Source organism: Podarcis melisellensis, assembly GCF_964234715.1.
Source record: "Podarcis melisellensis genome assembly, chromosome: 2".
NCBI classification, from domain to species: Eukaryota; Metazoa; Chordata; class Lepidosauria; order Squamata; family Lacertidae; genus Podarcis; species Podarcis melisellensis.
This window is the reverse complement of record NC_138529.1, coordinates 72,275,221-72,292,791: the sequence shown is the minus strand read 5'-3', so window position 1 is coordinate 72,292,791 and position 17,571 is coordinate 72,275,221. Positions and strand designations below refer to the sequence as shown.

The 17,571-nt window shown below is 46.0% G+C and overlaps 1 protein-coding gene across 2 annotated transcripts; it reads right to left on the bottom strand.

Moving 5' to 3' along the window:
* Positions 1-2,946: 2,946 nt before the first annotated feature.
* On the bottom strand, positions 2,947-13,868 carry GPR62 (G protein-coupled receptor 62). Of its 2 annotated transcripts, none has more exons than XM_081900341.1 (2): positions 13,135-13,868; positions 2,947-4,459 (listed from the first exon to the last, which is right to left on the bottom strand). In XM_081900341.1, exon 2 carries the CDS (start codon positions 4,355-4,357, stop codon positions 3,122-3,124), a length of 1,236 nt encoding a protein of 411 aa, XP_081756467.1. In that variant the 5' UTR covers positions 4,358-4,459; positions 13,135-13,868; the 3' UTR covers positions 2,947-3,121. The 2 variants fall into 2 exon arrangements, with proteins under 2 accessions (XP_081756467.1, XP_081756466.1); XM_081900340.1 differs by lacking the exon at positions 13,135-13,868 and adding an exon at positions 6,028-6,168.
* Between the last annotated feature and the right edge of the window lie 3,703 nt (positions 13,869-17,571).

Below are 17,571 nucleotides of genomic sequence, written 5' to 3'. Positions count from 1 at the left end.
CATGCATCCAGCTCCTGGCTCAGGCAACGTAGCTCACAACTGCTGGTGGTCCTTGGTGGGGATGCATGCACTGAAACAGGCTGGTGGGATATGGATGAGCACCGTGATGTGGATGGCGGTGTACATTTATATGCATTTCTGATCTGCATCTGCATCATGTTCAGATGCCTGCTTTGGCACATAGAGCTCCCTTGTTGGATCAAAGGCAACTGGACTCCTTAATCAAACATAAGATGCAAAACCAGAAATAACCTGAAGTTTTGCTTCCAAGAACAAAAGATAGTTAATATAAGTGTGGATAGTAACTATGGCAGGGATGGGGACCCTATGACCCTTCATTTGTTGTTGAACTCCAGCTCCCAGAAGCTCAGCCAGCATGGCCAATGGTCAGCAATGATGGCTGCTATAGAGTCAACAGTGCCCGGAGGGCCACAGGTTCAGTATCATTAGGACTTTTCCTTCCTTCCTTCCTTCCACAAATGCTTCCTCTGTTGGGAGGTTGAAGGCATGTCATATTCACAATCCTTGTACCAGAACCATCAGCCTACAAGCCCAGTCCTGTGCAAGTTTCCTCAAAAGCATGTCCTACCTGAGGCTTCCTCTGAGAGAGGTTGTGCGCCTAAGTTTGTAGCCTTGATACATAACCCAAAACTCACTGCTGGTGAGAAAGTCAGCCCAAGCCAGCTAAGCCACATCACCACCACCACCACCACCTCCATCTCCTGTGATTTATATAAACAGCACCCGATGAGCATGCCCCTGGAACAAATGGAGTGCCTCTCTACTGATGAGTTAAGGACTAAGTCATGCCCTGACACAAACAACTCTTTGGCATCTTACTGTGACAGACCGAATTTGTCACATGGAGCCAATCAAGAGGAGGCTTTCACTTTAGATTAAGGCTGGCTTGCTAGAAGTGCCTTTAGGCAGGCAGGTACTGCGCTGTCTCACTCAGCCGGCTGCTGTGAGCTGCCTCCTCCACCCCTGCTTTAAGTGTTTGCTTCAGTGGAACTTTCTTCAAGGTCACCAAGGGATTCAGCTACACAGAACCAATGGCTCTGCTCAGCTGGAATGAATTGACTCTCGCTTGGCCTCATTGGGAGAACAAAGCCTACAGTGTAGGTTCGCCTCCCTTTCTTTCCTTAATGGTCCTATCTCTGACCAACCCAGGATTATTCACAAAGAGCATGGAAATAGAGAAATTCTGTGAGCACCAATCACTCACTCAACACTAAGAACACTGGTAAAGGTAAAGGTAAAGGTACCCCTGCCCGTACGGGCCAGTCTTGCCAGACTCTGGGGTTGTGCGCCCATCTCACTCAAGAGGCCAGGGGCCAGCGCTGTCCGAAGACACTTCCGGGTCACGTGGCCAGCGTGACATCGCTGCTCTGGCGAGCCAGAGCTGCACACGGAAACGCCGTTTACCTTCCCGCTAGAAAGCGGTCCCTATTTATCTACTTGCACCCGGAGGTGCTTTCGAACTGCTAGGTTGGCAGGCGCTGGGACCGAGCAGCGGGAGCGCACCCCGCCGCGGGGATTCGAACCGCGACCTTTCGATCGGCAAGCCCTAGGCGCTGAGGCTTTAACCCACAGAGGTGCCTCTTTTTGAAAATGCCTAACCCTAAAGCAGAGAAAAATCTGTACTTGGTGTTGCTACACTATGGACAGTCACATCCACATCATACATTTAAAGCACTAACAATCATGGCTCCCCCCAAAGGATCCTGGGAGTTGTGGTTTGCTAAGGATGCTGGTAATTCTTGGGAGGCCCTATTTCCCTCACAGAGCTTCACTTTCTAAAGTTCCCCGGGGGGTTGATAGCTGTCCTACTCTTCAATACAAACAAGAAATGAAGGGTCTACAGACTTTTCTCAACCCCCCTGCCATTTTTTTTAGGAAGACCAAGATTAATTGTCAACTGGCGCATTCTGCCTATGCCACAAAACAAAGTCGGGGCAAGTGGCTTTGAAGGCTTGGATTATATTATCTGAGTTTGAATAATTTTATGGCAAAACAGCAGAAAACCGTCCTAAGAGCCATCTTAATGCACAAACCTTTCAAGCATCTGTTTGCAAATGCAATGGATTCTGCCCCCTGTATCTACAGCTGCACATACACTATACCTTTAAATCACATTCAAAGCACATTCATTCCTACCCCCCCCCCCCGAGAATTCTGGGCACTGTAGTTCATGATTCACACAGTTACAATTCCCAGTAACTATTAACAAACTACAGTGCCCAGAATTCTAGAGTTATTCTTGCCTAGGGCATATACAGTGGTTGTCCATTTGTTGAGTGTGATGCAGTGAACATTTCGCCACCTAGCAGTTGTGTTCCCTGCTTCCATGCCACCGCGCTGAATTGTTGGGGAAATGCTGTTTCTTCTCCTCAACCAAAGCACTGCAGTTATGAATCCAGTGCAGATCATGGTTGTCACAGCTCTCCTTAATTGGTGCCCTCCAGCTGATAAAGACTACAACTCCCATCAGCCATAGCGCAAAGAAACTGCTCTAGTATCAGTGGTGTAGGATAAATGCCACATCCCTCCTTCCCTATCCATGCCATTTTGGAGGGTTTAAAAGCACCCCACCATTTCCAATTACTTTTGGGGTTGTGCAGGAATGCTCTCTAGCACTGGAGCTCACATTTTAAAAAATAAATAAATTACCACGGCCTTCACTATCTATCCATGACAAAACTAAACCTGCCCTTTCCCAGTGGTTGGGGAGAAATAGCACTATTGGCCCAGCCAGTATTTTAACACCTATACCAACAAGCACTTTGGGAGATGGGTGGTGTGAAAAGGCCTCCACTTCCAATATTATCTCTTACTGTCTGCAAAGTGCTCTCCTTCACAGTGCCCCCCCTCCCCCCAGGTGGATGCCAACAGTAGCCTAATGGTACACCTGGCTCTGTTCCCACCAGTAGCAACCATGAGCAAACAACCCGTTTAATCACATTTATTCTCAGAGAGAAAATCAATTGTTCAATTTCAGATTCCTCCCTAAAGGAGGCTTGGTCAGGTCTTTCAGCGCACTGAACCTTCTGTTCTTCCCCTCTTAACTTAAAAGGCAGGTGGAAAGAGATGGCTGAAGTGACTTGAAAGCACTGGTCTTTCATCAGTTGGTTTCTTCTGGGATCTGTCCTGGGATCCGGAACCCCATTGTAGTCTGGTCCAAAGTGTTCCTAGGGCTGGAATTCACATACGTAGAACGGGTCTCTGTTGTGCAACTGGTCCTCTGCAGGAACTGGAGGAAATTCTCATGGATGGACCCTTCTGGACTGGAGATGCACAGCTCTTGGCTCAGGGGCTTGCTGAGGCAGTGTCGCCCCAGCTTGGACAGCTCTTCCCTGATTTGACGGTTCAGCAGCCCATAGAAAAAAGGGTTGATAGCAAAGGAGGAATAGGCAAGCCAGGTCACAATAATCTCACCATAACTGGGGATGGTCAAGACAGAGTTGATGGAGCAGTGGAGGTGGAAGGAGAAGAATGGAAGCCAGCAGCAGAGGAACTGACCTACAATCAGGACCAAGGTGAGGGCAGCTTTATTCCCACCAAACAAGCGTTCTGGTGACAGCCTGGGAGGTGCATTCCTGGTTGTGATTATAGTGACTTGGCTGTGAATGGAGTCTGATCTTGGTCTGGGTGTGGCAGTCCAGGATGGGACAGGAGCATGCTGCAAGGATGCGATCCGGGCCACTTTGTAGATGCTGCCATAGACAGCAAAGATGATTAAGGTGGGCACTATGAAGCAGAGTGTGCTGAAGATGATCACAAAGATCTTCTTGTGGGCACCTGGGCTCCAGTACACAGTACACTTGCTGGCACTGCTAGCCCCGTCGACTTGGGGCCAACCCACGAGTGCCAAAGCAGCTACGAGGATGGACTTAACCCAGATGAAAGCCACAACGGTAACTGCGAGCCCAGTGGTCATCTTGACTTCATACCTCATGGGGTGGACAATGTAGTAGTAGCGCTCAATGCTGATGACTGAGATGGTGAAGATGGAGGCACTGATGAAACAAACATTCAGGAAGATCAGAGTCTGGCATTCGGCGATGCTGTACAATACCCTGTTGAAGCAGGTGGAGCTGGATATGATCCCCAGCGGCATGACAAAAATGGCAGACAGCAGATCTACTAGGCAGAGGTGGCAGACAAAAATGAACTTCCTCAGCAAAGGCGTCTTGAGGATGACTACCATAACTGCTGTGTTGGCAACCAAAGCAATGACACTCAGCATGACCATGAAGAAAATGCCAATGGCCTCCTGAAACTGGGACACCCCAAGTGAAGAGAAGGCATCGAAACCCTGGGTAGAGTTGATCCTAGTTTTGTTTACCATTGTCCCCATGGTCTAGTTCAAAGTGGCCTGTGTCTTAGCAGCAAGAAGTACCAGTGGATGTTCAGAGTATATGTCACTGCCACCATTTTCCTTCCTGGTAGTTCTTGATCCCTGTGGAGAACAAGAAATCTTGGTGACATAGGAATGACTGGAACAGAATGTGCTGCCAGAATCGAATGGGAGACAAAGTAGCTTGAAGGAACTAACCATTGCACATGCAATACTGGAACACAGAATGAACACATTGACTATAATGGGGTAGGGATGAGACACAATCAGTAGGACACACAGTGAACTAGGTGAGGGTGTTCCAGTGGTTTAAATACTAGGAGGTCAGAGGGGGAAGCCCCGTCAGTTGCTGTTTTGGAAGACTATAGGGGGCATAATTTTGTGTAGGTGGTGTTTGGCATGCAGATGTTGTTAAGGGCCCCCTAACTCCCCCCTCCCATTATTGGAGCTCTGGGGTGCTCATTGCTATAATAATCAACTGTGACGTTATCCATCCTGTTAAAAGGTAATTGAGGTGACTGCAGTTGCTCCTCAGTGGTGTAGCATAGTTTGCTGGTGGACTGGGGAATCTGGTGGTGCTGGGCTGCAGTGCAGCTCCCTCACACACTGGAGCTCAGCAGAGGAAAAACATAGTGATGCTGCAGCTGCCTCTCCTCTCCTGCCCTGGGTCAGGCCTGATCCGAGAGTGGAGCTCTGGCATGTCAGTGCTGGGACATCACATGAGGAGCCAAACAGAGGAGAGGAGAGGCATGACGGGGCAGCGGCAGTAACACCCTCCCCCTCTTGGCTGGTCCAATGGGTGTCCCTTCATTGGCCATGAGCAAAAGGTGCTGCCACCACCCTTGCCCTGAAGGCCCAACTTGGTTGTGGCTTCCTTCCCTGCAGCTCTGGCCTTGATAAGGGGGCCTGTCATGGGGGCACCTGCTTGTGCCCCCTGAAAAAAATATGCCCAGGGCAGCAGCTCCCCCAGCCCTGCCCATGCTATGCCTCTGAGTGGCAGTGATGCTGATGTCAGGATGCAGCTCTGAGGTTTCACCTTACCCTAGCTCATGGGACACTACTGCCTACTTCAACCTTCTGCCAAAGTAGGAAATCCCCTCCTGCAACGTATGTGGCCTCAGCTTACAAACCTCTAATAACGGAGAGCCCACTATCTTCTGAGACTGTCTGTTTCACGGCTGAACAGTTTGCACCATCAGGAAGTTCTTGCTCTGGTTGGTATGTGTGGTACTTTCAAAATATGGCAGCACAATTATAATCACATTCTCTGATGAACCCTAGGTTAAGGCCTTTAGGGGCATCAGTAAATAAGATGCAAGGTGGTATTCATGTGGTTGAGCTAGCTTCTAACTTTTTTCCTGCAAACATTTATCTGGGCTGGCATAGGAAGGGTCATGACAAGGCCGCAGCCTCAATATAATTCTAATTCTGTTTACTTGAGCAATTTTCTTATTGCAGTTGACCAAACCCAACAAACCCCAAAAGTGTATCCAGAAATCGAATTTCGGATTAACAGGCTAGCAGATTTTTGAAGTGGAGGGTGGAATCTCCTCAGGTGAGATCCCAAAAACCTGAAGAGCCATGGCAACCTGGGAAAACTTTCCTCAACTGAATACAGATAACTGCTGGATCCTGCAGCTAATCTAACAGAGCCAGTAGAAAATTCCTACCCCTTCACATTTTGGTCCAGTCAAAAGCCCCTTATTCTGAGAATGTGACGTCAGGAAGAGTTTGCCATTGACTTCCACAGGGGCAAGACCAGCCCCTTTATATGCAGGGCAAAGAAAATGAAACCTAACAAGCCTGCATTATGAAATCACTGCTTACACAGGAGCAGAAATTGATCCGGGAGGTATTAAGTCACCCTGGGCTGATTTCCCCCTCAGGAAAGAAAGGAAATGCTCCCAAGAGACACCTTATCAGGGTCATTCTTGGGAACAGGCAGTGGTGGTTCTTCTGCACACAGTGACATCATTTTAGTAGGTGGAATAAGTTCCTCATTGGTTGCTATGAGCTCTATCTTCCTGGACTCTGGCACTTTCTGGTATAATAAGCAGTGTGTGTGTGTGTGTGTGCGCGCGCGCGCTCTTAAGAATGCTGAGGATGGCTTATCTCAACCTAGAATCATTTTCAATCAAAACTGTCAGTGCTGTTACTCTGAATAGTGTGTATGTGTCTCTCTCTGTGTGTATACCTCATTCCAGTAGTTTTTTAGAAACAAGCTTTAGACTTCATCCTTGTATATTCCCTTTTCAGTCTCCAGTAGGGGTATTCACCAGGCACCCCATACTATCCACCATCAATAAGAAATAAAATGAGAGAGGCTTCATTCCCACCTCTAGATTAGCTAATCCTGGAAGTGACCACACTTTAATCCAGTAAAGTCAGCAAAACAACAAAAACACACACAAAAAACCCCTATCAAACTAGCATAAGAAACAACATATTGAAAGTTGCAATGTCTATCTAATTAAGGAAGAGGCTTGCAATGATTTTATAGTTTAACCTCATTTATGCTAGACTACTTGGCTGATGCCAAGCTAAACCTCTGAAAGTCAGGTCAATCTCCCTGCCATTGGTGCTCCCTTCTATTGTTTCCGTCACTTTTTGGGGAGGCTGTAATACTTTTACAGATATTCTCTTATTCAGTCCCCTGCCCCACCACCCTGTGATGAGGTACCATGTTTGAAATCCAAACTGAATATGGAAACATCATGAACTGGACAGAATTGGGAACATTTGGGACATCCAGATTTGACAAGCTTATGGAAATTAAATGGGAGTTTTTTACTCCTGGATATAAAAATCTGGATAGAAAAAATGGGCCCCTTTTTGAGACAGACTCCTTCCAAGATTGGACATTTGTAATTAAATATGACTGGCAAACTATTAGAGGGATATGGATTAAGTGGGTAGGAACTTCAGGAAGACATTAGGATGAAGGGATAGAAGGAACACAACAGAGAAAGGGGGGAGGGAAATTTGGAATCCAAAGGTTGTAAAAGTATTTTTTTATCTTTATATCTTTTTTTCTTTTTTTATAAAATTTTGAAAGGGGGAACTCGTGGAAGGGAAAAAATCGATCTTAGGGGATGGGAATTTGGAAAAATTGGGTTATTGATGTTAAGTGAGTCATGGGATAAAAACTTGTTGAATTTAATTGCTTATTCGGAAGATTTGGAACGCAATTGGGGGCGGGAAGGGGAAGTCCTAGCTTTGGTTTTGGAAGAAAGTGTATGAATTGGATCTAATTTGTTTTTAATTTGGAAAATCTTAATAAAAATTATATTAAAAAAAAAATGAAATCCAAACTGAGAGCTAAACACAATGTTAGCATTCAAGATTAGGCCAGTTCTAGGGGAGCATGGGAGCGCCTTCCACACAAGTCCAGCCCTACCATTAAGCAGAGTGAGGCAGTCACCTCAGGTGGCAGAGCTTGAAGGAGAGAGTGGTGTGTGACACATATCCTGCACCCCTAAACCATTCTGCTGCCCTCAGGTGCAGTGGAAGACACTGTCCCATTACCAGTGCTAAAGCTAAAGTCAAATTCAATCACCAGCCTGGTTTGCTTTTGTATATGGAATGTGAGGGGGCACCATCTTGAGGTTTTTCAGGTGGCACAATGTGTCAGGCCAGCCCTGCTTCTGCATGTTGAATTCCGTGCCCCTCTCGAATCATCTGGAAGAAGGAAGCAAGGACAGTTTGTGGAAATGACATGCTTTCTTTCCAAGCCAGCATTGTCAACCCCAGGAGCAGATCAATGCTGGTAGAGGAAAGAACTGTATCATTATTCACCTGACCCACATTACCAGAGCAGCATGGATAATTCCACCCGTGAGGAAGGAACCTCCAACTGTTCTGGTAACGTATAAATTAGCTGTCAAGTCTGCTGTAGTAAACAATAACAATGAAAGCTTTGGCCATTAGCAGATGTGGATTTAGGGTAGAGCCATCAGTGCAGTTGTATTGGGCGCCGTGCTGCAGGGAGTGCTGCAGGGAGTGCAGGGGAGCACCAAATTTCAGCACTGCACAGGGCACCACTGAAATTTGAGAGCCCAAAGCCCACCACTGCCTTTACAGATGGCCCCATCGATTTCTCTCACCCTCTGTTTGCGTGGAGGTGAGTCTCCCAGAGCTATGGTCATATGATTGATACGGGATGACCCAAAGATTATTTTGTGGTACAGGGCTATAATAATTCAGGCTCTTTCTTTGCCCCCAGTGCAAAGTAATGGGACACCATGGGACACCATGCCTGAAAGGATGGCAAAACATTAAGACAGAAATGTTGCTAGGACACTTCTAAGGAACATCTTCCCTGTGACATGGTTATTTCCACTTTTCATTTCTCCTACTTCTTGTTTCAAGCCAGGAAGCTTAATAAGCCATGACGACATTTTGTTCAGGCCCCAGTTCTTGATTTGGGCTCCACCTAAGGACATATGAGGAGCTCTGCTCAGCCAGGCTAAAGGTCCATCTAGTTCAGGATCTCATTATCACAGTGACCAATCAGATGCCTATGAGGAGCTCACAAGCAGGATCTCAGTCCAACAGCATTCTCTACACTTGTGATCCCTAGCAATTGGTATTCAGAGGCATACACTCTCCAACAGCAGATGCAGAATGCAGTCCTCCATAACCTTATCCTTCATGAATTTGTCCTGAACGTTTGCATTCAATTAAAAATTGTGGAGTCACACACCATATGCTTCTTTCTGTTGGAGCGGAGGGATTTTGACTGGGGAAAATCACACTGGGTGGTGGGTGGGCTGGGGAGGATCCCTCCCTAGCTCCACTGCTGTTCTTAACTAAAAATATTAGTACTTAAAAGTCAACCTGGGATTTCCCTTGTCTTGAAAAGAACTAATAGACACGTTTGGATTAAGCAGGACCATGTTGCCTGAATACATGGCCAATTTCATATTGATCAATAGTGTCATATTCACACCCCCTTCAGATCTTTCCAGCCATTCAGAAGGCAAGCTTTTGAGAGGACTCAGCCAATCTCCCTAAAAATACAACTGCACCTAGCAATTTTGCTGGGTCTAGTAAGGCATCTTCTAGCTTCATTAACACTCTCCTGGCCACCATACTCTTATCTTACAAAAACATAGCCACAGCACAGTCTTTAACAACATGTACACAGAGGCGCACTGTAAGTGACATGCACCCTCCCCCCTCCACTGACCTGGCACACCTAGAACTGTATTTTTTCATACACAGGCATGCCCAGTGCCACAGTCTATCCATGCGCACACATACATGCACAGAGCCTGGAGGAGACCAAACACCGTTCTTCCTCTCTCCCAGAGAGGCAAGGTTAGTGTGAAATGGTGCATAGTCTGCTGGTCCAGCAAAACAGTTCTCTCCCCTGCCTAGTAATAACAGTGGCGGAAGATTCCTCTTTAGATTGAGTTGCCTGGGCAACTCAACACTTGCTGGAGAGGGCTCTAGATATATTGGGCTTCACCCCAGTGACAAGACCATCCCAGCAACTTCTCTGCAAGGCAGGCCAGCAGCTTCTGCTTCTGCTTTTGTAGCCATGCTGCTGTCATCGTCATCTTGCTCCTTTGCTCAGAATCAGCCTTGGACAAACTCCTAGTTAACAAACAAACTAAATTGTGGTGGTGACAAATGCTTGGCTCAACCCAAAGCTGGGAGGGAGGTAACTGGTCGGTCAGAGAATGGGAGATTGATGGAGATTTCTCCCCGAACCTCTTTAGATTATGATGGAAGGATGTATGGGATAGGAAAGGCTGTGGGCTTCTTTAAAAAATTGCTTGACATTTTGCTTGGTAGGACTCAACGCTGGTTGCCCTAATGGACCAGTGCTTCCTGGATTGAAACAAGAAGTAGGAGAAATGAAAAGTGGAAATAACACAACTAAAAGTCTGGAATTCCAGACCCTCCAAGCGTCCCTATTTTCCAGGGACAGTCCTGGATTTACAGAAGCCGTCCCTGTTTCTGATTTGATCCCAGAATGTCTTGCTTTTCCTTAGGAGGTCCCTATTTTCATTGGAGAAATGTTGGAGGGTATGGAGTTAGGCAACCCCTGAGCCAAGAGGATAAGTAACTATACAACATTTAGAAGACATCTTTAGAAGGAAGCCCTGTATAGGAAAGTTTCTTAATGTTTAAAGTTTTATTATATTTTTATATATGTTGGTAGCTTCCCAGAGTAGCTGGGGCAACCCAGTCAAATGGGCAGGATGATGATGATGATGATGATAATAATAATAATAATAATAATAATAATAATAATAATAATGGAATAGGATGCCCCTTTTTTCATCAGAGGGTATGGAATTCAGCAAAGTCAAATTTCGAAGGTACCCTCTCAGTTAACAAGGTATACTAGTAACTTTGGGGGCTACTCAGCCATGCTAGGCCCTAATTCTGCACATACTTGTAAATCTGCCTCTGGCCCTTGATGATCCTGTGACAACACAAGAGCAGCCAGTGCCTGGCACAGAGCACACAGAGCGGGAGAGTGTGATCTGTGAGACAGGATTGGCTTGAGACCATCTCAGATGTTGCAGGGGCAGTTTCCCCCTCCCTAAAGGAGAGCGGCTTGCAAGGCCTGCCACCCCTCAACATTCACCCTTGCAGAAAGGACACAGCTCCTATACCAAATCATTCAGGCAGATGTGTTCAATATAAAGCACATTGGTTGCTGTTATCAACCCTTCTCTTTCTAACAATACAGGAAGATGGAGGTCAGAAGGCAATTGTTTGAATTTGTACGGCCTGAAGCAAGTGTCTCACATTTTTTCATTGGTAAGGCAAGTCCCAAACTCCACAATCTGTCCCACAGAATACTGCCTTTGGGATAAGTTTATTGAGGACTATATTCTCCTGTGGTATAAATTTCAGTGCTGATGAGACACTGGGATGTGAGTTGTTCCTCTTCTGTTGAGGGCCACCTCCACAGCATCCGTCAAGTGAATGACTCTAGCAGAAAAAGTGTTTGGAGCTGGTGGTCGAGGGCTATTCTTCCAGTATCTCATTCCATGTGTACTTGTCTCTGATGCTTTAAACCCCTTTACTAGATGGCCTTTGGGGTCTCTTACAATGCTACAGGTCCAGCAGTTTGGAAGCCACTTCTGCATGAAGCAATCCCAAACTGCAGTGGGGCAGGGGGAGATGTGTGAATAATGCAAACACATTGAGGGACTCACCCAATTGCCCCAACCCATGTACTTGCATTATTCCCATAACATGCTCTCCTAAGACACCAGAGTGCATCATGTGGGGGTGGTTCTTAAGCTGCAGGTGTGAAGGGGGCCTTAGAGCAGGGTTGGTTAAACTGTGGCTTGGGACCACCAGTGCACTTTCAAATAGTGCTCTCACTCAAATGTTTAAGAGGCAAATGCTTAAGTGTTAGAGCGTTCTTTGGCATGCCCACATAAGCTGAAATGGGATCAATGTTCAGGTTTGATTTTAAAACTGTTCCCTCCATTTCTGATGTTCAGGCTCTGAGCGCTGCTGCTTGTGTTGCCAAAATGGCACCGTTTACACACACAAGAGGGAAGCACCAAGAGGCTTGAGAGGGCCCCAAGGCTAACAAAAGTACAAAAACATTTTTAGGGCAAACACTCTAACGATGGGAACCCCAAAAACAACCCAATGAGTGCTACGTTCAGTAACAACGGAATAGTTACTGGCTGTTGTGGGGACTGGATGGGTGGAGGAATGGAATGGTATTGAATCTTCAAGAGGGCAGGCTCCAATGTTTAAGCTGAAAAACAACTGCTTTGGAGACTCTTGGTGGCTATCCTCAGAGTTCTCCTCATTGTCTGCATATCTTGCATTATAATCTGGAAGCCTCTGAAGCAACCTCCCACATGGTGTCCGTAAGATAAGACAATGGGGTGATCCACAAAGATCAAGCAAGTGCAAATAGTGACCTACAATAAAATAAATTGTAAAACAGGTTGCAAGGAAGGGGGATGAAACAGCTTTGCAGAAAGGATGTAGGAAAGTGGGGGGGGGGAAGGGTATAAATAAAAAAAAAATCTGAAGCAAGCCAACAAACTAACTTGAAAAATCACCTCCATAATTGATTTCACCAGTTTTGAAAGCAGGAAGGTGCTTCTATCAGAAACCTTCCTTTTATTACCACTTGGCAGTTCATAGGGCTTATACAAGTATATATCATTTATACCCTTTATTCCTCGCTGCTGTATCAACTACTGAATTGTCATTTTAGACTGCAAACTCCTTTTCACCAAGGTAAGGCAGTTCTTTCCATTTCTCCCCTTGAGCAGCTTTTCTATCACAACCTTCCTTTTTCTTGGCTCTTCTTTGCACTCATTTCAGTTTCTACTCTCTCTCCTTGAATGCAGGTGAGCCAATTTTGACCGAGCATTTCAAGCAAAGGCTTTGCTTGTGCCTTAGTACCAGGGTATTTCTAGATTTCCCTGCCTCTTCTGGAATGTCACACCCAATTCATTGCAGATACGAAACTGGACAAGATGAAGGAAGCTATTTCCCTCAAAAGGTCCAGGGAGCCCGTTCAGTGGAAGGGGCTTGTATTGCTGAGGAACATAGGAAACTGCCATATACCGAGTCAGACCTCTGGTCCAACTGGCTCAATTTTAACTGGCAGCAGCTCTCCAGGGTTTCAGGCATACTGGGAATTGAACAGGTGACCTTCTGCATGCAGAGCAGATGATCTGCCATTGCACTTCTCCTTACCAGATGAGGTATGTGCCTTTGCCCCAATGCTGTCTCAGACCTTCGACCTCCCCAGAAGGACCCACAAAGAAGCCACTCACCTAAGTCGAGTGAGGCTGATGGTCCTTCACTGGCCAGCAGCATCTCTGACTTCTGTCTCCTCCAGAGCAGCGAGTTCTTCATAACTTCCCAGCAAGGGCAGGAGTAGCGGCTTCAGATCTCACCCCCTCCTTCTCAGGAGCTGACAGGCTTATCAGTTTTCCATGCTCTGCTGTGATGTCCATTTTCCTAGACAGCAAACCGGTGATGCTCCGCTGGCTTTCGTACCAGCTCCATGAAGGGGGGGAACAAGGACTATTGTCCTGTTTACAATGATCTGCTTTGTTTGTGGAATCAAAGTCCTTTCCTGCTGCAGGGAGAAGACAGCTTAAGCAAGGCAATTATTGCACCCTGGAGGTAGCCCAAGACTAGGAAGAGGAGATGCACAAAATCCCTAGGAAGGGGGTGCTGCTGTTGAATTCTCCGCACCTGGAATGGGGCTGGGAGGCTGCTGCTGCTGCTGCTGCATTAGTGACTGCTGTTTCGCTGTGGATGGCACAGGCTGTCACATCTGGGCTTTGCCTGGCCTTTTAAAGCACTGTCTGTCATTCAGAGAGAATTCTACTGGGTCCTAAGCACCTCCCCCCACAGAGATACATAGGCTTGAGTGACCCAGGACACCCTGTTGTAGGAAATGGGTGTTCCGAGGCTGCTGAACCTCTGGAATTTTCAGCTCTGCAAGGAGGATAATTGGGCCAGGCCATTCCATTCAGATTGTACAAGCCGTACCTAAGGGGTAAAAAGAGAAGCAGGATGCAGAGGTGTGTGTGGTTTTTTTCCCCTGCAGTGAAAGCAGAGCAAAGACAGCTCCCTGCTAGTTCACTGAGGCCTGTGTTACCAAGCACAGGGGGTTTTTTTACTAGGAAAAGATGAAGCAGTCTCTTTCCAATTGATGTAGATTTTGCACATGTTCATTCATCCTGTCCTATTTCCACATTAATATGATTTTTTTTAAAAAAAAAATAAAACATGCAAGGAAACTAATATTTAAGTACTTCTACATGAATTTCACCACAAAATACACGTTTATGATTGCACTTTATCTCAATGTATGTAAGCATTCATAAATGTATTTTATCCTAAAATACCGGTTTTTATGTGTTTCAGTATGTTTTTTGAATCATAGAATCATATAACTGTAGAGTGGGCTATCTAGTCCATGGGCAGGCAAACTAGGGCCCAGGGTCCGGATCTGGCCCAATCACCCTCTCAGTCCGGCCCACAAACAGTCCGGGAATCAGAGCGTTTTTACATGAGTAAAATGCATCTCTGGGTTATTTGTGGGGCATAGGAATTCATTCATATTTTTTTTCCAAAATATTGTCCCCCCCCCCACAAGGTCTGAGGGACAGTGGACCAGCCCACGGCTGAAAAAGTTTGCTGACCCCTGATTCTAGTCCAACCCTCTGCAATGCAGAAATCTCAAAGCATCCCAAACAGATGACCATCCAACCTCTGCTTTAAAACCTCCAAGGAAGGAGAGTCCACCACCTTCCAAGGGAGTCCATACCACTGTCAAACAGCTCTTACTGTCGGAAAGCTCTTCTGGTGTTTAGTCGTAATCGCCTTTCTTGAGATTTGAATCTATTGGTTCGGTTCCTAGCCTCTGGAGCAGGAGAATACAAGCCTGCACCATCTTCCATGTGAAAGCCCTTTAGATATTTGGCATTCATATCTCTTCTTAGTGTCCTCTTTACCAGGCTAAACATACCCAACTCCTTCCACTGTTCCTCTACTTTTCAGTAGAGAGCTGTATTGCAAAATTCTGAGAATGGTTGAGCCTGAACGTTGCTTAGGTTTTGATCCACACATTAGTCCAAGTGGACTTCACTTCAAAATTCAAAGAAGTCAAAATCCTCAAGCACCCCTAATTTCTTCCCAGCCTACTTAAAATAATACTTGCCAATTTTACAATATGTATAGCTTGTCATGTATATTTTATCTCGGACTCAGAGCCAGGTGACAGGCAAATGTTAAATGTGCGTACATTTCCATGAATTACCATAGCAAATGAGCAATGGCTCTTTGTTTCATTTGATCTATGTGACAACATTATTCTCATGATTGGCTCATAGATTAATAGCCAGCTGTCATGAGGGGACTGTCGTAAAAAAAAAAACCAGGGAGATGTTTTACTGTCTCCCTTGTGGTGGTGGAAGTGTGGAGCTCTATTTGCAAGAGTAAGGAATCCCTGGCACACCCCTTCACTAGATCCCCCTGATCAGGTAGAGGGACAGCAAAGGCCATAGGGACAAGGAGTTTGAGAAGAGTCCATACATGGATCTTTCCCTCACAACAGCTGCAACAACACAAACCATCATCACAGCTCAGTCATTAAAGAGAGAATTTCCGTAACACTTCAGATTCCTGCAAACAGCTTCTGCATTCAGCTGAGAATCATCCAGTGATGTTTTCAAGTGATGTACAGCCATTGCTGTCACCTAACCAGGCTACCTGGGGCCAGAACTCAAGGATAGTTAAGTGCAGTCAAAACAGCTATTCTTGTTTTCCTAGATAGGCACATGTTAGGAGCTAAAGGTCACAGAGTTTCTCCTGTAAATTTGCTAGAGACAACTCTGAGACACACTCCCACTGTGCCCTGACAGGAAGAGGGCGTAGCTATATATCCTCCTCCTCACCCCTCTTTCTGCTTTTTCCACTTTCACAGGCCAGCAATGTGAGAACACCTGCAGTCTGAGTTCAGACTCCATTTTAAAGCTACTTAAATGCAGGTCCCCCCTTGAGCAGGGGTTACATTCTGGGCCCCCACAGACATAAGTGAAATTGCGTATAGTGGGCAGCACCTCTAAGCACCCGTTAAATGCCTTCTCTTATGCTCTCTCTCCATTCCACACCAAAAATACTGTAGCAAAAAGGACCACAACTTGAATTGAAGCTCTGGGGCTGGCAGGAGTCTGGAGGACGTGTGTGGAAATGGCGACTTCTGCTTTGCCACCCCGAACATCAGCTGTTAGGCGGGGAGGCTGAGCAGCCTAAACAAAGCCCCACTGTGCTCGAAGTCTCTTCTGGGCTTCCTACGCCCTCAATGACGTCTTCTTTGGGCTCCGGGGAAGGTCTCCTCCCAAGCCACAAGAACCTTCCAGCTCTCGCTCGCCATTTCTGGGTTTGAATTGAATTATTTAATGATTTCCTGGTGCCCCGTGTAAGGGGTGGGGGGAGATGCCTGCATGTCTTTGTAACCGAATTACCATTTTAAGCCTGCCTGAATAAAGCTTCTGTATCTGTTGCTCTTCAAGAAGTATTCTGAGTGCGCAAATGTTATTTTTACCTTTTACATCCTTGTTTGTGTGATTATTGATTTATGGGGGAGAAAAGGGAAATCCCGTCTACCTTAAAGCATCCTGGATTACTTAAACTAAAAGGCTAAAACTAGCCAATCTCAACTTCCCTTTTAAGCTGCAAAAGGGATGGCACTCCACTGAACTCACACACATGAGGAAATCAGAATAATATCCAATACCCCCTCCTAGTATCTAATAACACCCCAACAAGAACACTTGCTTTTGTATCTGGGGTGATGCCTATACTTGCTGCCTCTTCTTCAGGGTAAATAGTACACAGCTCATAATCAGATTATGATGGGCACTGCTGGCTCCAAGTTTGAGGGGGAAGCATTTACTCTTCATCAGTGATCAGCTCTTTTGAAAGAGGGGAGAAATGAACATGAATTTTATTTATTTCATAAAATGTATACACTGCTTGATTGTAATAAAAACACACACCTCACAATAATTTCATATCAGAAACTGTGAGAGGGCTTTCTGGCCTTTAGGTACTATGTTAAAGGTAAAGGTAAAGGACCCCTGGACTGTTAAAACCAGTCAAAGGCGACTATGGGGTTGTGGCGCTCATCTTGCTTTCAGGCTGAGGGAGCCGGTGTTTGTCCACAGACAGCTTTCCGGGTCATGTAGCCAGCATGACTAAACCGCTACTGGCGCAGCGGAATACCATGACAGAAGCCAGAGCACACAGAAACACCATTTACCTATTTATCTACTTGCACTGGTGTGCTTTCGAACTGCTAGGTTGGCAGGAGCTGGGACAGAGCAACGGGAGCTCATAAATGGTGTGGAGGATTGCTAGGTAGTACTGTCATTCGCTTCTGAGCTACTTTGGGATGTGATAGTATTGGAAGCTGTTAATTGGCCTATTAGTAAACTTTATGCTCACTTAAATTTGAGATCTTTTAAATGAATCGTTAATTGTTGAGTTGTTAAGTGTTTAAGGCTACTAGCCAGCTTTCAGACATGGCTGGGACCACTCACCTGAAATTTCTATCGACAGGCAGATAGTTACAAACAAAATATTTCTATACTTAGAGCTCAGCTCAGTGACATCAATTGTTCGTTCCAGTTCCGGGGTTAAAAACTCCAACCAATAAACAAACTTAAAAAGCATGCATTTGTAACAAATGCTAG

Coding starts and splice junctions, on each gene's coding strand:
- GPR62 (XM_081900341.1), bottom strand. CDS start 4,357: ATGGGGACAATGGTAAACAAAACTAGGATCAACTCTACCCAGGGTTTC.